The sequence below is a fragment of the Malaclemys terrapin genome, chromosome 7 (genome assembly GCF_027887155.1).
Source record: "Malaclemys terrapin pileata isolate rMalTer1 chromosome 7, rMalTer1.hap1, whole genome shotgun sequence".
Lineage (NCBI taxonomy): Eukaryota > Metazoa > Chordata > Testudines > Emydidae > Malaclemys > Malaclemys terrapin.
The window spans coordinates 55,153,590-55,167,030 of NC_071511.1; the positions used below are offsets into that span (position 1 = coordinate 55,153,590).

The 13,441-nt window shown below is 50.9% G+C and overlaps 1 protein-coding gene across 3 annotated transcripts in view; it reads right to left on the minus strand.

The window, feature by feature from the left end:
- SYNPO2L (synaptopodin 2 like) overlaps nucleotides 1-13,441 on the minus strand; it is a 61,960-nt gene that overhangs the window by 36,890 nt on the left and 11,629 nt on the right. Inside the window, exons 1-2 of one of the 3 annotated variants that reach the window (XM_054034434.1) lie at nucleotides 13,165-13,236; nucleotides 2,637-2,788 (exon numbers count right to left, since the gene is read on the minus strand). In XM_054034434.1, the coding sequence (XP_053890409.1) occupies nucleotides 2,637-2,686 (50 nt within the window). In that variant the 5' untranslated portion in view covers nucleotides 2,687-2,788; nucleotides 13,165-13,236. Of the gene's footprint in view, nucleotides 1-2,636; nucleotides 2,789-8,636; nucleotides 8,690-13,164; nucleotides 13,237-13,441 lie in introns of those variants that run through there. The other 2 variants (XM_054034435.1, XM_054034433.1) reach the window with 2 other exon arrangements.

The window sequence follows — 13,441 nt, forward strand, 5'->3', positions numbered from 1 at the left end:
TTCAGGGCTTCTCAAACACTGCAATGGTGTGAGCCACATGCATATCTTGACAGAGATGTCTCATTCATACACCCCTTCCCACTGCTGGTTATTAGGATCACCTCCGCTCCCACTCATAGCTGCACAGGCCATCATCCCCTCCCTCATATGGCCTCCCACACCAACTCTTCCCTCTTGCTATCAGTGTCCCTTAATCCCTAAAATAAAAAGATGCCTGTCTCACTCCCTTCCTTCCCCCTGCTGCTTTTTTAAAAGTCACTTAGCATTACTCATTGTTGTGGGAGTCAGAGCTAGGAACAGTACCCCGGAGTTCTGGCTGTTAGGCCCCGTATCTCACTCGCACACTGGAATCAGCACAATGACTCTCCCATCGGGAAGGAAATTAATGTTGTGCTGCATGAGAACATAAATATGGCTCAAGGAGCAGAGATGTAACAGGCAGGAGCATTTGGCAAGCCCCATTGAAGAGTAAGGCCAGCTAGTTATGTTATCCCAAAGCCATCTAATGCTCGCCTCTGGACAACTGATTCACACACCCAGTGGGGAGACTGCCTGTGTCACTTTGCTAATTCAAAGTGTGTTGATTTTGTCCCAGTGGAATTTGTCCCAGCACCTGCTGCCTGCAGGTGGGCTCTGGTGTGGTGACATAAGGCCAGTGCTATTCTGGACACCTTCCGCAGGCCTCTCTTGTCACACTTAATCACTGGTAAAAACCCAGAGCCACAGGAGAACACAGCAGAATGTCTCAGTGCACTGGCTCACTCCAGCTAGACCAGGGGTGGGCAAACTTTTTGGCCTGAGGGCCACATCTTGGAGGGGAAATTGTATGCAGGGCCATGAATGTAGGGCTGGGGCAGGGGGTTGGGGTGCGGGATATGGGAGGGGGTGCGGTGTGCAGGAAGGGGCTCAGGGCAGGGGGTTGGGGTGCAGGAGGGGTGTGGGGTGCAGGAGGGGGCTCAGGGCAGGGGGTTGGGGTGCAGGAGGGGTGTGGGGTACAGCAGGGGTCTTAGGACAGGGGGTTGGGGTGCAAGAGGGGTGCGTCAGGGGGTTAGGGGGTTCAAGGCAGGGGGTTGGGGTGCAGGTGCAGGATGGGTTTGGGGTGCGGGCTCCAGCCCAGCGCCACTTACCTCAAGCAGCTCCGGAGTGGCAGCAGTGTGCAGCAGGGCTAAGGCAGGCTCCCTGCCTGCCCTGGCCCCGCGCCGCTCCCAGAAGTGGCCAGCATGTCCGGCAGTGGCTTCTGGAGGAGGGGTGGGGCAGGTGGCTCCGCTGCACGCTGCCCTCGCCTGTGGGTATCACCCCCGAAGCTCCCATTAGCCACCGTTCCCCGTTCCTGGCCAATGGGAGCTGCGGGGGGTGGTGCCTGCAGGCGAAGGCAGCGCATGGAGCCTCTTGCCCCCCTCCCTCCCCTGGGGCCGCAGGGATGTGGTGCCAGCTGCTTGCGGGAGCAGCGTGGAGCCAGGGCAGGCAGGGAGCCTGCCTTAGCCCCGCTATGTCACGGGGCTGGCAATCCCATGGGCCAGATTGAAAGTCCGTACGGGCCGCATCCGGCCCGCAGGCCATAGTTTGCCCTCCCCTGCGCTACATGGAGACCTGGTACTGATTCCTTGTGGGTGGGGACATCCTGCCCTTTTCTTCCCTGTTTGAGCACAGTCACCCTCAGGCCCCACTCTGCAGAGACCATCAGCCAGTGTGGCTCTTTATCACTGTGGAAGTCTCCTCACAGGGACATTCACTAGTGCTTTGTCCAGTCTGGGGTACAATAGGGGTGAATTCTGCACTCTCAGGGAGAGGGAGGAGTTGGAACCTCCCAGGGCTTTTCTATCTCTAACCTACAGGATTTACTCCCGATCTGGACTGGACCCTAATCCAGCAAACCCTAAAGCACTTGTTTAACTTCTCAGGAATAGTCCCACTGAAGTCTATGGGCCTACTCATGTGCTTGAAGTTAGTGCCCTGCTTCAGTGCTTTGCTGGATCAGGACGTTAGCCAGCCGGACCTCTTGCAGGCCAAAGCGGGGACATGTCTGGACATATGCTTCTGACTTCTTTATGCCTCTGTTTCCATCCCATTATTGGCCTTTCTATGAAATGCTGTCATTAATGCACCATGCCATTTTTCCTTTAATGTAATTGACCCATGTGTAATCAAACCCAGTTGTACAGAATACTCATTTATCTAAAGTAAAGCAATGTCACTAATGTTACTAATGAGTGTGATGAACTGTCTTGTGTGAAACACTGCCTGCTGCAGAATGGAATCATAATTGCTCATCTATGAGTCATATTCCCTGTATTGCTAACAATGATTCTCTTAGCTAAAGCAATAGGAGCAGGAGGACCTGAGTTCTGTTCCCCACGGTTGCTGTGCAGTCTAATTGGCCGTGGAGTACGGCATAGAGACAACCAGGAAGCCCGAGGAGGCCATACATTTGTTGAATGCAAAGTCCTCCATAGGCCTGTTTTTCTGACTTGTTTTCATGCCCCAGTGTACTAGGACAAGGCTGCCCTGCCTTGTGTTAGCAAAAGTGTTACCCACATCCAGCTGTGTGACAGTTGCTGTGCAGAATGAAGCTGCGCTGCAGGGGGGCTGTATCCCTGCAGTTTGCTCCCTGCCTGGAGCCTGCACTCGACTGTTACCTTTTCACACAGATGTGGAGCGTGTCGCAGGAGGAGTCGATGATGTGCATGGCGCTGGCGTGGGAAAGGCCAGCGCATAGCTCCCCGTTGATGGACACCAGCTCGTCGTTTTCCCACAGGCCCCCCCGGCAGGCTTTGCTTCTCTTGCGGATCTGGAAGAGGGAAAGCAGAGGGAGGTTGGGAGGGAGAGAAGGAGACTGTCTAACTTGGTTGACTTTCAGCAACTGACTTATTCATTGCTCTGCAAACTGTCCCCAGATAAGCCACATGAGGGCAGGGGGTGCTGCTTACTCAGAACAAAGCACCAGGGGCTGCTAGGAGGGTCGTGGAGTCTAATCCTGGCTGTCCTGGCTGACCGTAGGACCTCAATCAACCCTCATGAATCTCAGTGCCCAGGAAGGGTCCTTCTGATCTGCTAGGTGCAGAGCTGAGCTCTTCATTAGCCAGATTCCAATCTCTTAGTGTGAATTAACACCTGGATGCTCCTCTCCCTGCCTCTCATTCCCCATCCCACTCCCTGGTTTCAAAGAGTGTCTGTTCTTGTGGGGAGGGAGTAGGGTGACCAGATGTCCCGATTTTATAGGGACAGTCACGATTTTTGGGTCTTTTTCTTAGATAGGCTCCTATTACCCCCCCACCCCCTGTCCCGATTTTTCACATTTGCTGTCTGGTCACCCTAGGAGGGAGCGGGGGCACTTTCCCAATTAGCCCATAATCCGGCTATGTCTCAGCTTCCCCAGCTGGGTTGGCTGAAGCCGTCTCTCCAGTGGTCTTGCAAATAGAATGTGCACTATGCATAGGTGGCTTTTCCCTTTCTCCACCTCTAGACCCTTGGGATTGGGCCAGAAGAAATGACACCTGCATTGTAGGGCAGTGTTTCTCAAATCTGGCTACCATGGCCGCATGCGGCCAGCCACCAGAGGCCTTTCTTGCAGCCACAGCCTCCTGGGTAGTGATGGGGGGGAAGCAGTAGCCTCTCCCCCAGGGCTGCCAGCCCTGCCCTCCTTTGCAGCCACAAATGCCAGAGGAGCAGGCAGCTGGTGTGAGTTCCCGACCTTCCCAGGGGTGGTGGGGCTCTGGCTTCCAGCTTCAGCCCTGGGGTGACAGGCTCCAGGCTCCAGACACAGGGTTTCAGGCTCCATCCCCCAGTCAGGGGCTTTGGGCTCCAGCCCGGGGCTCGTCCCCCCGACTCCCTCTGGCCTCCACTGCCTCCCTACCCACCTCTCCATCCATGGCTTTCTGGGGCTGTGTAAGTCTGCTGTGAAAAGCGATATTTCTATGTTTGTTAATATCACTTTTCACTGTCTCCCAGCTAGCTAGTAAGTCTGCTGTGAAAAGTGATACATACAAATATACATATATTAGTTTTCACAGCAGCAGCCATACTAGCTAACAAATCTAAAAACAAAAGCAGCCAAAAAAGCAAAAGAAACAACAACAAACTATACAAGAATGTGCAAAGCATCTTATTTTGTTTCTATTCTGTTTAGGTCCAGTAAAGAATAGAGACAACTGTATGTTATTTTTATTACTGAGTCTGCAAAAAAAACCCTACATAAATAAATTACAATGATTTGGACATGTATATGTGCATATTTATTTGTTTTTCCTAGTGTTAATTAAGTATTTTAGGAAAAATTGTCAGAGTTGGTGGCCGCACTCTGAGGCCACCAAAAATTTTCTTGTGAGAACCCCTGCGAGGGGCACTTGTAATACAGACAGGACAGGCACGGAGCTTGAATAGTTATTAGCATGGATTGGATGGTGGGTCACAATACTTTCAGAGAGCTCCATTCCTAGCCAGGGATGCCTGTGTCATGATGCTTGGGTGGCGGAGGAGAGTCTCACAGAAATGTCCCTGAAATCTCTGCACCATAAGACACCCTGTTCTCTGCCCATTATGCCACTGTGCCACATGCCCCAAGGGAAATGTCCATGTGGTAGGACCAAACATAGTGGTGGTACCATGGTGGGATAAGTTATACACTGGGGGCCTGGTTTTCACTTCCTTTTCACTAGCGTGAGTCAGGAGTAACTCCCCTGCAGCCAAACACTGAGAGAGGAGAACCATGCCCTAGGAGTCAGCTGATAAGGAAGCAGGTGTTGCTAGCAGGTGTCACCTACGCTGAGATGGCATTCAGTGGTTATGCAAAATGAGTGCAGCTCCCAGCCATCTAGCATTCTATGGGACCAAACACAGCCCCCGGGGCAAGGGGACATAGCACTCATTGAAATCAGTGGGAGCTGCTCCTGCTTCTGCCAGGTTTGAATTGCTCCCAGCAGTGTTGGGGCTGGTGCAGGCATGAATTAAAGTAGAAAGGAGCATGGCCTCCTGTGCTCCTGCTGGCTGCATTTCTTGCTCCACGCCCCAGCTTCTGCCTCCTAAGCATGTAACTTACACCCGTTGTGCCAGTCACAGAGGGCCCCACATTGTGAGAAGCTGAGTGCTTCCAGGGGAAGGCTCACAACACCTAGTGTTGGGCCCTCAGGGCCACACCTGGGCTAGTTACGTTACTTTATCACTTACATCCACTGAGACCTGCCTTGGGCCTGATGCTGCCTTGCTATGCTAATGTAAATCTGGAGTAACCGCTTGGCAGGCATTGGAGCTACTCTGGATCTACACTGATGTAACTGAGGTTGGTGTCTGGTCCCTTGGCTGCAGCAGAATGACAGCAGAGATGAATCTGGCTGCCTAAGGCTCTCTTACACCCAGTGGATAGTTTACCATCTCTTTTACATCACTGCTGAATTTGGCCCAGAAGCTTTCCTCCCTTGGAAGCTGCTGTACCACAGAGTGAAAGGTTTCTCCTGCGGCTGTGGTGGCGTTCCTTCCTGTGTCGCTCCTACCTCAAGCAAGCCTTCTCCAACACTATAACTGTTACTAGGCAGCATGTTGCTTGTGGATTAGTGGGCAGTGTCAGTTATAAAGTCACAGGGGCTCGTGGCTATGTGTCACCACCCCTCAGCCAAGAGGATGAGCGAGAGGCTGTAAGTCACTCTACATGCCATCTGGCAAGTGGTGCTGGGCAGACACAAGCGCTACACCTTACTCCAGATGCTGAGTACAAGCCTTTGACACGGCCAGCTCTGGGGAGTGAAAGTCAGAGTCCTGATCATTGAGCACATGCTTTCCCTGTACCACTTGATGTTGCATTATTTGGATTATCACCTCTTCATTTAACACTACGAAGCTTCACTTGCATTGTAGACTGAAAAAGTGGCCCATTCTTTAAAGGCAGGGATGTACAGTTAAATGGAAACTGACAGGTAGTTTGGCCTCATAGTTAAAAACATAAAGGGACTGATTCTCATTTATACTAGGGCCCATATACACCAAAGTGGCAGTGGAAAGCGGCCCTACAGTTGTAGTAAATTACAATAATACTCATTTTAAAGTTACTTTATGCTGCCAGAGTGGTGTAAAGGGGCCTTAGTGTAAATGAGAATCAGGCCCCAAAAGCTTTTACAAAACCTATCCCTCGTAGCATTTTCCCATGAAATTGAAACAAAAAAACGAAATGAAAACAGCTTTATTTGTGTCTGAATTGGTCCATTCCCCCAAGCCACTTGTGCAAGCAAAACACATACACAGCTGTGGCAAGAGGGTTCAAATCCCTATTACCAGTAGGTCTGAGAGGAGAATTCTGGTCTGATAGCACTGGCCACGTTGCATGCACTTAGCACAGGTGTGAATGATAAAACAAGATCAGGCCAATGATTTTTAACCTAACAGCAAATGGCTGAATTTGCAAATGTTTCCCATGGATTTCTCCAGGTCCTGCAGAGGTGGGGAGAGAGAAACAAAGTCCATGCCGAGCATTTTATATCCGATCTAGTGCACTTTTGTGGTGGGGGGGAACCCCACAGTGAGCCACAGGCCTGGGACATTTAATGTCACCCCCATCTCCACTGAAAAGATGCATTCTCCCACCTCTTCTAGTGTGTCGCTGCTCGTCAGCCAGACTCCCTAAGATTGGCAATAGCCACGCTCCTTAGGAAATGTGAGGGGGTTGCACAAGGTGCTAAGTTCCCATTTGGGGAGGAGGCAGTTGTAGGGGCCCAGAGAAGGGAGTTCCACTGGAGGGCTTGGGGACTGGCTGATATGCAGACTTAGACCATCTGCAGCTCTGGTGGGTGCATTCCAAGCACTCCCATCTACCAGTCAGAGTTGGAGTGGGCCTGTGGTTGAGGGGGGCACCGACCACCCACAGCAGTACCCCACCCACCCAGCAAAGCAGAGGAGTAGGAGGGGCAGCAGCTTTAGTGTGGGTTCCTGGCTTTAGCTGCACCACGGAAATCATGAACCAAGAGCACCAGACCTGAGCAGCCATGTTCCAGGTCGCAACGCCCAGAGCGGGGAGCTGGGCCCAGCCCCACAGGATGGGAGCCACTGCAGTGCGGGGAGTGCTGAGCAGCTCTCCAACACCACCAGGACCTCCCCTCCACACCGGGTCGGGATTCAGGCTGCGGTGCTGGTGTGGAGGGTGCTGCTGTGGGTGGTCTGTGCCCCCCTTGACCACAGGGACCGATTCAGTCAGGAGGCTGCGTCCACCCCAGGCTGGGACTGAGAAGATGGTTTGTGCTGTGAGTTGTTTGTCTTTATCTTGCCACAGCCTCAGAGTCTCAGCCCTGTGCTTTGCCTGCAGGCTTAAACTAGGGGCTGGCTCATCTGAGCTGACACATCCATCAGTTCAGCCTCCAATCTCTCCTCACTTTGGTTCTTCACCTCCTCCTCCTCCGCAGCCTGGAATGAGATCATGAGGGCCCATAATAAACCCTGCCTAGAGAGAGAACAACTCCTCTGCTCTTATCAGAGTCCCACCCCCTGCCCCCTCCTGCTCGGGGCAGCTGCTAGCCAGACAGACAGAGAGACAATAAAAAAACTCCACACCTCCCAGCTGAGACACAAGATACATCAGAGACAGGACAGAGATGCAAGGAAGTCCCATGGGCATTTGGAGAAATACCACCCATTGCTCGAGGACCAAGAGGCTCCATGCTCGGCACCAGGTGGAGACTAGTCCTCAGACTGAGTTGTTTCTGATGTTGGAGAGAGAGCATAGGGGTAAGCTCTGTCAGCAATATCAAAGAGGTTGCTCTTCCCATCCCATTGTGCTCCTACATGCCAGTTTGCGCCAGTTGGATGTGGGGATGAGGTGGAGACAGGCAGAACCAATGAATTGATCTGTCAGCCTATTTAGGGTCCTACAGGGCCCTCCCTCACTGTAGTATCTGTGTGCTGGCCAGAGTGGGTGAGCATGGATGCTGGATGCACACCCAGGTGGGGTGGTCATGAATTTGGGTGCATTTCATGCTCTCAGTTTAGTCAGGTTTGGACTTGGGAGAGGCAGGATGGACAGAGATCTGCAATGAGCAGGCTGAGGGGCACGATTCAATAACAGGCTTTAGCTGTGTTTGGGAGGGACTTTCCACTCAGCCACCAGCACAGGATCCTGGAGACTATGGCCTGGGCTGCGCACAGGTGTGCACCAGAAAAACAGAAGAGACAGGTATTTCAGTGCTAGCCCGTGTAGGCCAGCAAGGGGGCTCCAGTTCCTTCCCATCCTCCATCCTCCTTGGAAAAAGAAGCCAATTCCCAGTACAGGTGGAGAAATACAGAGCCTAAAAATAGGATGAAAGGCTACCCAGCTGTCAGTGCTCCTGGATTCAGCTGCACATGGGCGTATCAATCCCCTCTCGGAGCAGAGCTAGGAACAGTGTATTCACAGAGCAGCTGGATTCTGCTGGGAGTTCTGTGTGAGCACAGCCCAGGGCTGAAGACAGCGGAGGCTATTATGGGAAGAGGAGGAAATATGCACATCCTGCAGTGTGGAGCACTATGCCAGTGACATCCAGCTCTGGACAGGGAATGGCACAAACATGCTGACCAAAGACTGGCCAAGTCACTGCCTGCGCGCCTTGCTCAGTGGGAGGTCAGTAGACATCACAGGCCAGGCATGTGGGACAGGTTGCCATGCCGGCTGCAGGCCTACTCACCTTGTCAAAATAACACCCCCTGCTGGCCAGCCAGGAACCGCAACACCAGTAACTGGAAGGAGTGTTTGCCTATGGTCCTGGCTAGGAGAGAAAGGTGTTGGACAGCAGCTATATCAATGAGATGGGAAATGACAGGAAAAGCGGAATTTTAAAGGAACCTGAGGGAAATCCTCTCTGCACCCTGTACTGGCATTGTGGGGTGTGAGCCCCTTGCAACTCCTTTCTTGTCAATTTCAGAAGCTGCTTTGGTGAGCTCTGAGGAGAGGGCCCAGGATAGTGACCTCAATGCTAAGGACCCTTGGTGTGGGGGCTTCTCTGGGGTGCCACTATGCTTGGCACCATGGTTCCTCCTTTTGGAGAAAAACAAACCCCAAAGAATCTTCCCCTCCCACCAGTTCTCTGAGCATCATGTATCTTCCTGGCCTGCTGTTTTCCCTGCCCTATTCACCTCACATTTTCGTTAGAACTGGGATCACCTTCCAAAGGGCTAATTCAGCCCCCTCTGGCAGCCCCCCAGCAGCTACCATGGTGAGGAGATTCCAAAACCAGAGGACACCTGGAGGTCCCCAGAGGGGAGCGGTTTTTCATTTCTCTCAGTCTCCATTTCATAGAAATCATAGAATATTAGGGTTGGAAGAGACCTCAGAAGGTAATCTAGTCCAATCCCTTGCTCAGAGCAGGACCAACACCAACTAAATCATCCCAGCCAAGGCTTTGTCAAGCCGGGCCTTAAAAATCTCTAAGGATGGAGATTCCACCACCTCCCTAGGTAACCCATTCCAGTGTTTCACCACCCTCCTAGTGAAATAGTGTTTCCTAATATCCAACCTAGACCTCCCCCAATGCAACTTGAGACCATTACTCCTTGTTCTGTCATCTGCCACCCCTGAGAACAGCCAAGCTCCATCCTCTTTGGAACCCCTCCTCCCCCCTTCAGGTAGTTGAAGGCTGCTATCAACTCATTCACTTCTGTGGGATGACACACATGCCTTCACTGAGGCATGTGTTTATGACCTTTCCTGAATCGAGGCCTTGTTCATTTATGCAAATGAAAATACAAGAAATGCGAACGTGTCTAAAACAGGGATGTGTTTGATATCCCCCCCCCCCCCCATGACTGTATTCCTCGTAGATTGCAAACTCTTTGGGGAGCAAACTTTTGTGTTTGAGCAGCACCTAGCACAAGGGGAGGGGACTGACACAGATGGGAACTTCTGGGTGTCCCTGTAATATAAATGTTTGTTATCATTTTTATCACTGTCTCCATTAGGTGCCTGTGAAATTAGGAAGTGGAGATTTAAAGTTGATCTTTGAACCCATTGGCTCAAATGGAAGTTGGTTACATTTCTGAGTGGTTTTTATAGCTTATGGTTTTCCTGCTGTTTACATTTATTTTGTTTGTTTGTTTTATTTTCAATAGTATGACTTACTTCTGATATGAGGGTGAAATTCCCATTTAAATCAATGTCACTGGCATATGCATTTGAGGGCAGAATTTGGACTGATATTTCTAGTTTAAATCAATACTAATTAATGATAATGCCTTTTCTTGAAAAAATCTCTTATACACAGTACTCAAACCCTAACTGTATCCGCACCACTGTCTGTCTTAAGTACTTAGAGACCTTTATCACCATAGGATCTGAGTGACTCATAGTCTGTGATACAGTTATCATTACAATACCACTGTGAGGCAGGGCAGTGCCATTACTCCCATATTGCAGAGGGGGAACTGAGGCCCAGAGGGACTAAATGACTGGGCCACAGTCACACAGAAAGTCTGTGGCAGAGCATGTCTCTAGAGTCTCAGACTAGCACTCTAACCATTGGACAATCCTCCTTCTACTATCTCCCCAGCTTCCATTTTTCCAGTCTACACATACATGTTCCTTTCCTATTTGCTCATCGATAGGACTATGATTTTGTCCCAGAGATCAAGGAAATAATGAATTTGAATAAAGTCTGTGAACTCTTGGAAATGGCTGTAAAAACACATTTGATTAGGCCCCAAAACTGAGTAGCATTATTATCTGGCGCAAGGATATAGTGAAAACCACATTGTTTAGTGACCTTTCTTTGGTGACTTATCTTTTTTTCCTCACACCTCTGCCGTGAAAGATGCTAAAAATTTTCATGCCAAAATCACAATCTTACTCATAGGCCATCCTTCCAAATCTTTTACGCTCTGAGGGCTCATCTGTCCATGGAGTTAAGGCAAATTAACTAAATCTGTGAAGTTAATGCACATAAACTAAAGTGTGTTAAACCCAGTGTGGACACTCTCATTAAGAAGCTCAAGTGTTAGTTCCTGTACCTTGATCCTACAACGACACAAACTAAGGCCACTTCTGAATGAGTGCATCCATCCATGGGTTTACTGCGCTTTAGCATATGTGCATTAATCTCACAACGTTAGTTAATTTATCTTAACTTTCTTAAATATCCCCATGTAGATAAGCCCTTAGTTGCTGCTCTCTGTACTCCCTCTAGTTGTGACCATTAGCATGAAGGGTAAAAGTGACCTCCCTTCTACCACAGCCCTAGGAATATACCCCATCTTTTCTTTCTTTCATTACGCTGTCCGTTCCTCTAATTTCTCACATTTCATCAGCAGGGGGGAGGGAGAGGAAAGCAGTTAAGAAGGAAGGGAAAGCAAGGGAAGAAAGAAAAATAGGTGAAGGCAGCAAGTGAGGAAGACAGGAGGGGAGAAGGGATTGAGCAGAGGGAGAGAGCATGGAGGTAGGGCAGGGAGGAGAGTCAGGAGAATTTTCCTTTTACAGCCCCAGGGAGATAAAAGGACCAAGTGACTGCTGGATGTGTCTCTGGGGATTTTGTCAGAGCTTTGGAAACAGAATGCAAGTGGGGGGTAGGAGGGAGTCAGATGTGGACTGGCAGCATCTGTCCTTCCGTGTGAACTATATTTAGGTAGCAGTATGTGTGGGGTGACACAAGCTGGAGCACTAATAATGGAGATGTCCTGATTAAAACGCAGCAGCTTCATGTCTAGTCTGATCCCAGCCAAGGGCCATTCTCGAAGCCTTTCACCCAAGCTCCCTGCTTGCGCCACCCTCCCTGAGGAAAGGGATTGTGCTGTGGACAATCACAAGCAGTTTGCAGAGCCTTTCAGGAGTAAAGGTTATGGCTTCTCCTCCCAAAAGGCAGTTCCTGCAGTAACTGCTTACTCTCATATGTGGGACTCAATGTGGAATGGGGGTGGGGGGTTATCTTCCCCAAACCCCTGCCAGTCTCTCCAACAGCCACCAGTAACTAGAGTGAAACAGGAGATGTGGGGAGACCCAGGCTGGTCTTCCCTCTTTTGCTCCCCTTGCCACACAGTGGAGGGCTGGAGGACAACAGTCAATCCTGGCTTGCAAAATGCATCCTATACAGCCCCTGAACATTTGCACAGTGGTGTATGCATAGCGTGGTCTCTAGAGGCTGAACTAATACTTGTCTCTAGTGACCAGTCAGCTGGCAGGCACTGTGTTGGGCACATACCTATGCGTTTTACATGTAATGAACACTACGCAATGCTGGACAAAGGATGCTGTCCAACAATCTTAACTTTTTATTTATTTAGCTTTGTATTTCATTTTAATAGTGAAAGTTTTACAGTTGAAAAGGAGAGGCTGATTTATGGCACTAGCTATAATGTGAAACCTTTTCAGGTGTGTGACAGCACCTGGGCAACAGCAGCTGAGCCAGCTCCAATCCAATACTGCACAGCCCGGGTTAAAAAGAGGTGTGCCTAAGCAGTGGGTGGAGGAGAGCTGGAAAGCTAATTAAGCCATTAGGCAGAGCCTACAAGTAAGAGGGAGAGAGTAGGGTTGTCAACAAGCAGTAAGAGGGAGAGAGTAGGGTTGTCAACTTTGTAATATTTAAAAACTGGATACTCCAGCATAGGGTGTCCATATTTCTCAAAGGGAAAACAGGACACTGTGTGAGGCTAGCCTGAGTCCCCCCTGCCACCCTCCCCCTGGGCAAGGCTGGCCTGAGCCACTCGCCTGAGCCCCTTTCCTGGCCCGAGCCACACACCTGAGTCCTGCCCCCCACTCGAGCGAGCAGCAACACCAGCTGGTGTTGCTGCTCGCTCGAGCCCTGCCTGCCCCCCGCATGAGGCTGGCATCACTGTTCTCCATCCCCCCACACGTTCCTCCACACCCCACTTTTTTGACAAAAGTGGGTATTTGTCCCAATTGCTCTTACCAACTGACCAAGTTAGCAAGAAAAAATAGGACAAATGCCCACTTTTGGCCCCCACCCCCAAAAAAAAATAAAAATCGGGACAGGGCTTAAAAGTTGCAGCCAAAAGTGGATGTATGGTCACCCTACTCCAGCAGGAGTGCCAAAATCTACCTGGCCCCGCTCCACCTTCCGAGGCCCTGCCCTGCCTCTTCCTCCAAGGCTCCACCATGCCTTGCCTCTTTCCCAAGGCCCTGATCCCATTTGCTTCTTTTCTCCTTGGCCCCCATCGCTTGCCACTTCCCCCCACACACACACACCCACACCTGGGTTGGAAGGGACTCACCTGTGAAGTCGAGCTGGGTCCTGGGAGCTGCAACCGCCCAACACAGGTAGGAGGCAGCCCTGGCTGAGTAGAGGCTGGCGTGGTTCATAACCTGGTGCCTTCCCCTGGCCTGTGTTGACTGGACTTTGGGTGTTCGGCATAGGCACTGACTCCATGGGTGCTCCAGGGCTGGAGCACCCATGGAAAAAAATTAGCGGGTGCTTAGCACCCAACGGTAGCTAGTTCCCTACCTCCCACCCAGCATCTCCTGCCTGCCGGTGGCCCCGCCGATCAACTC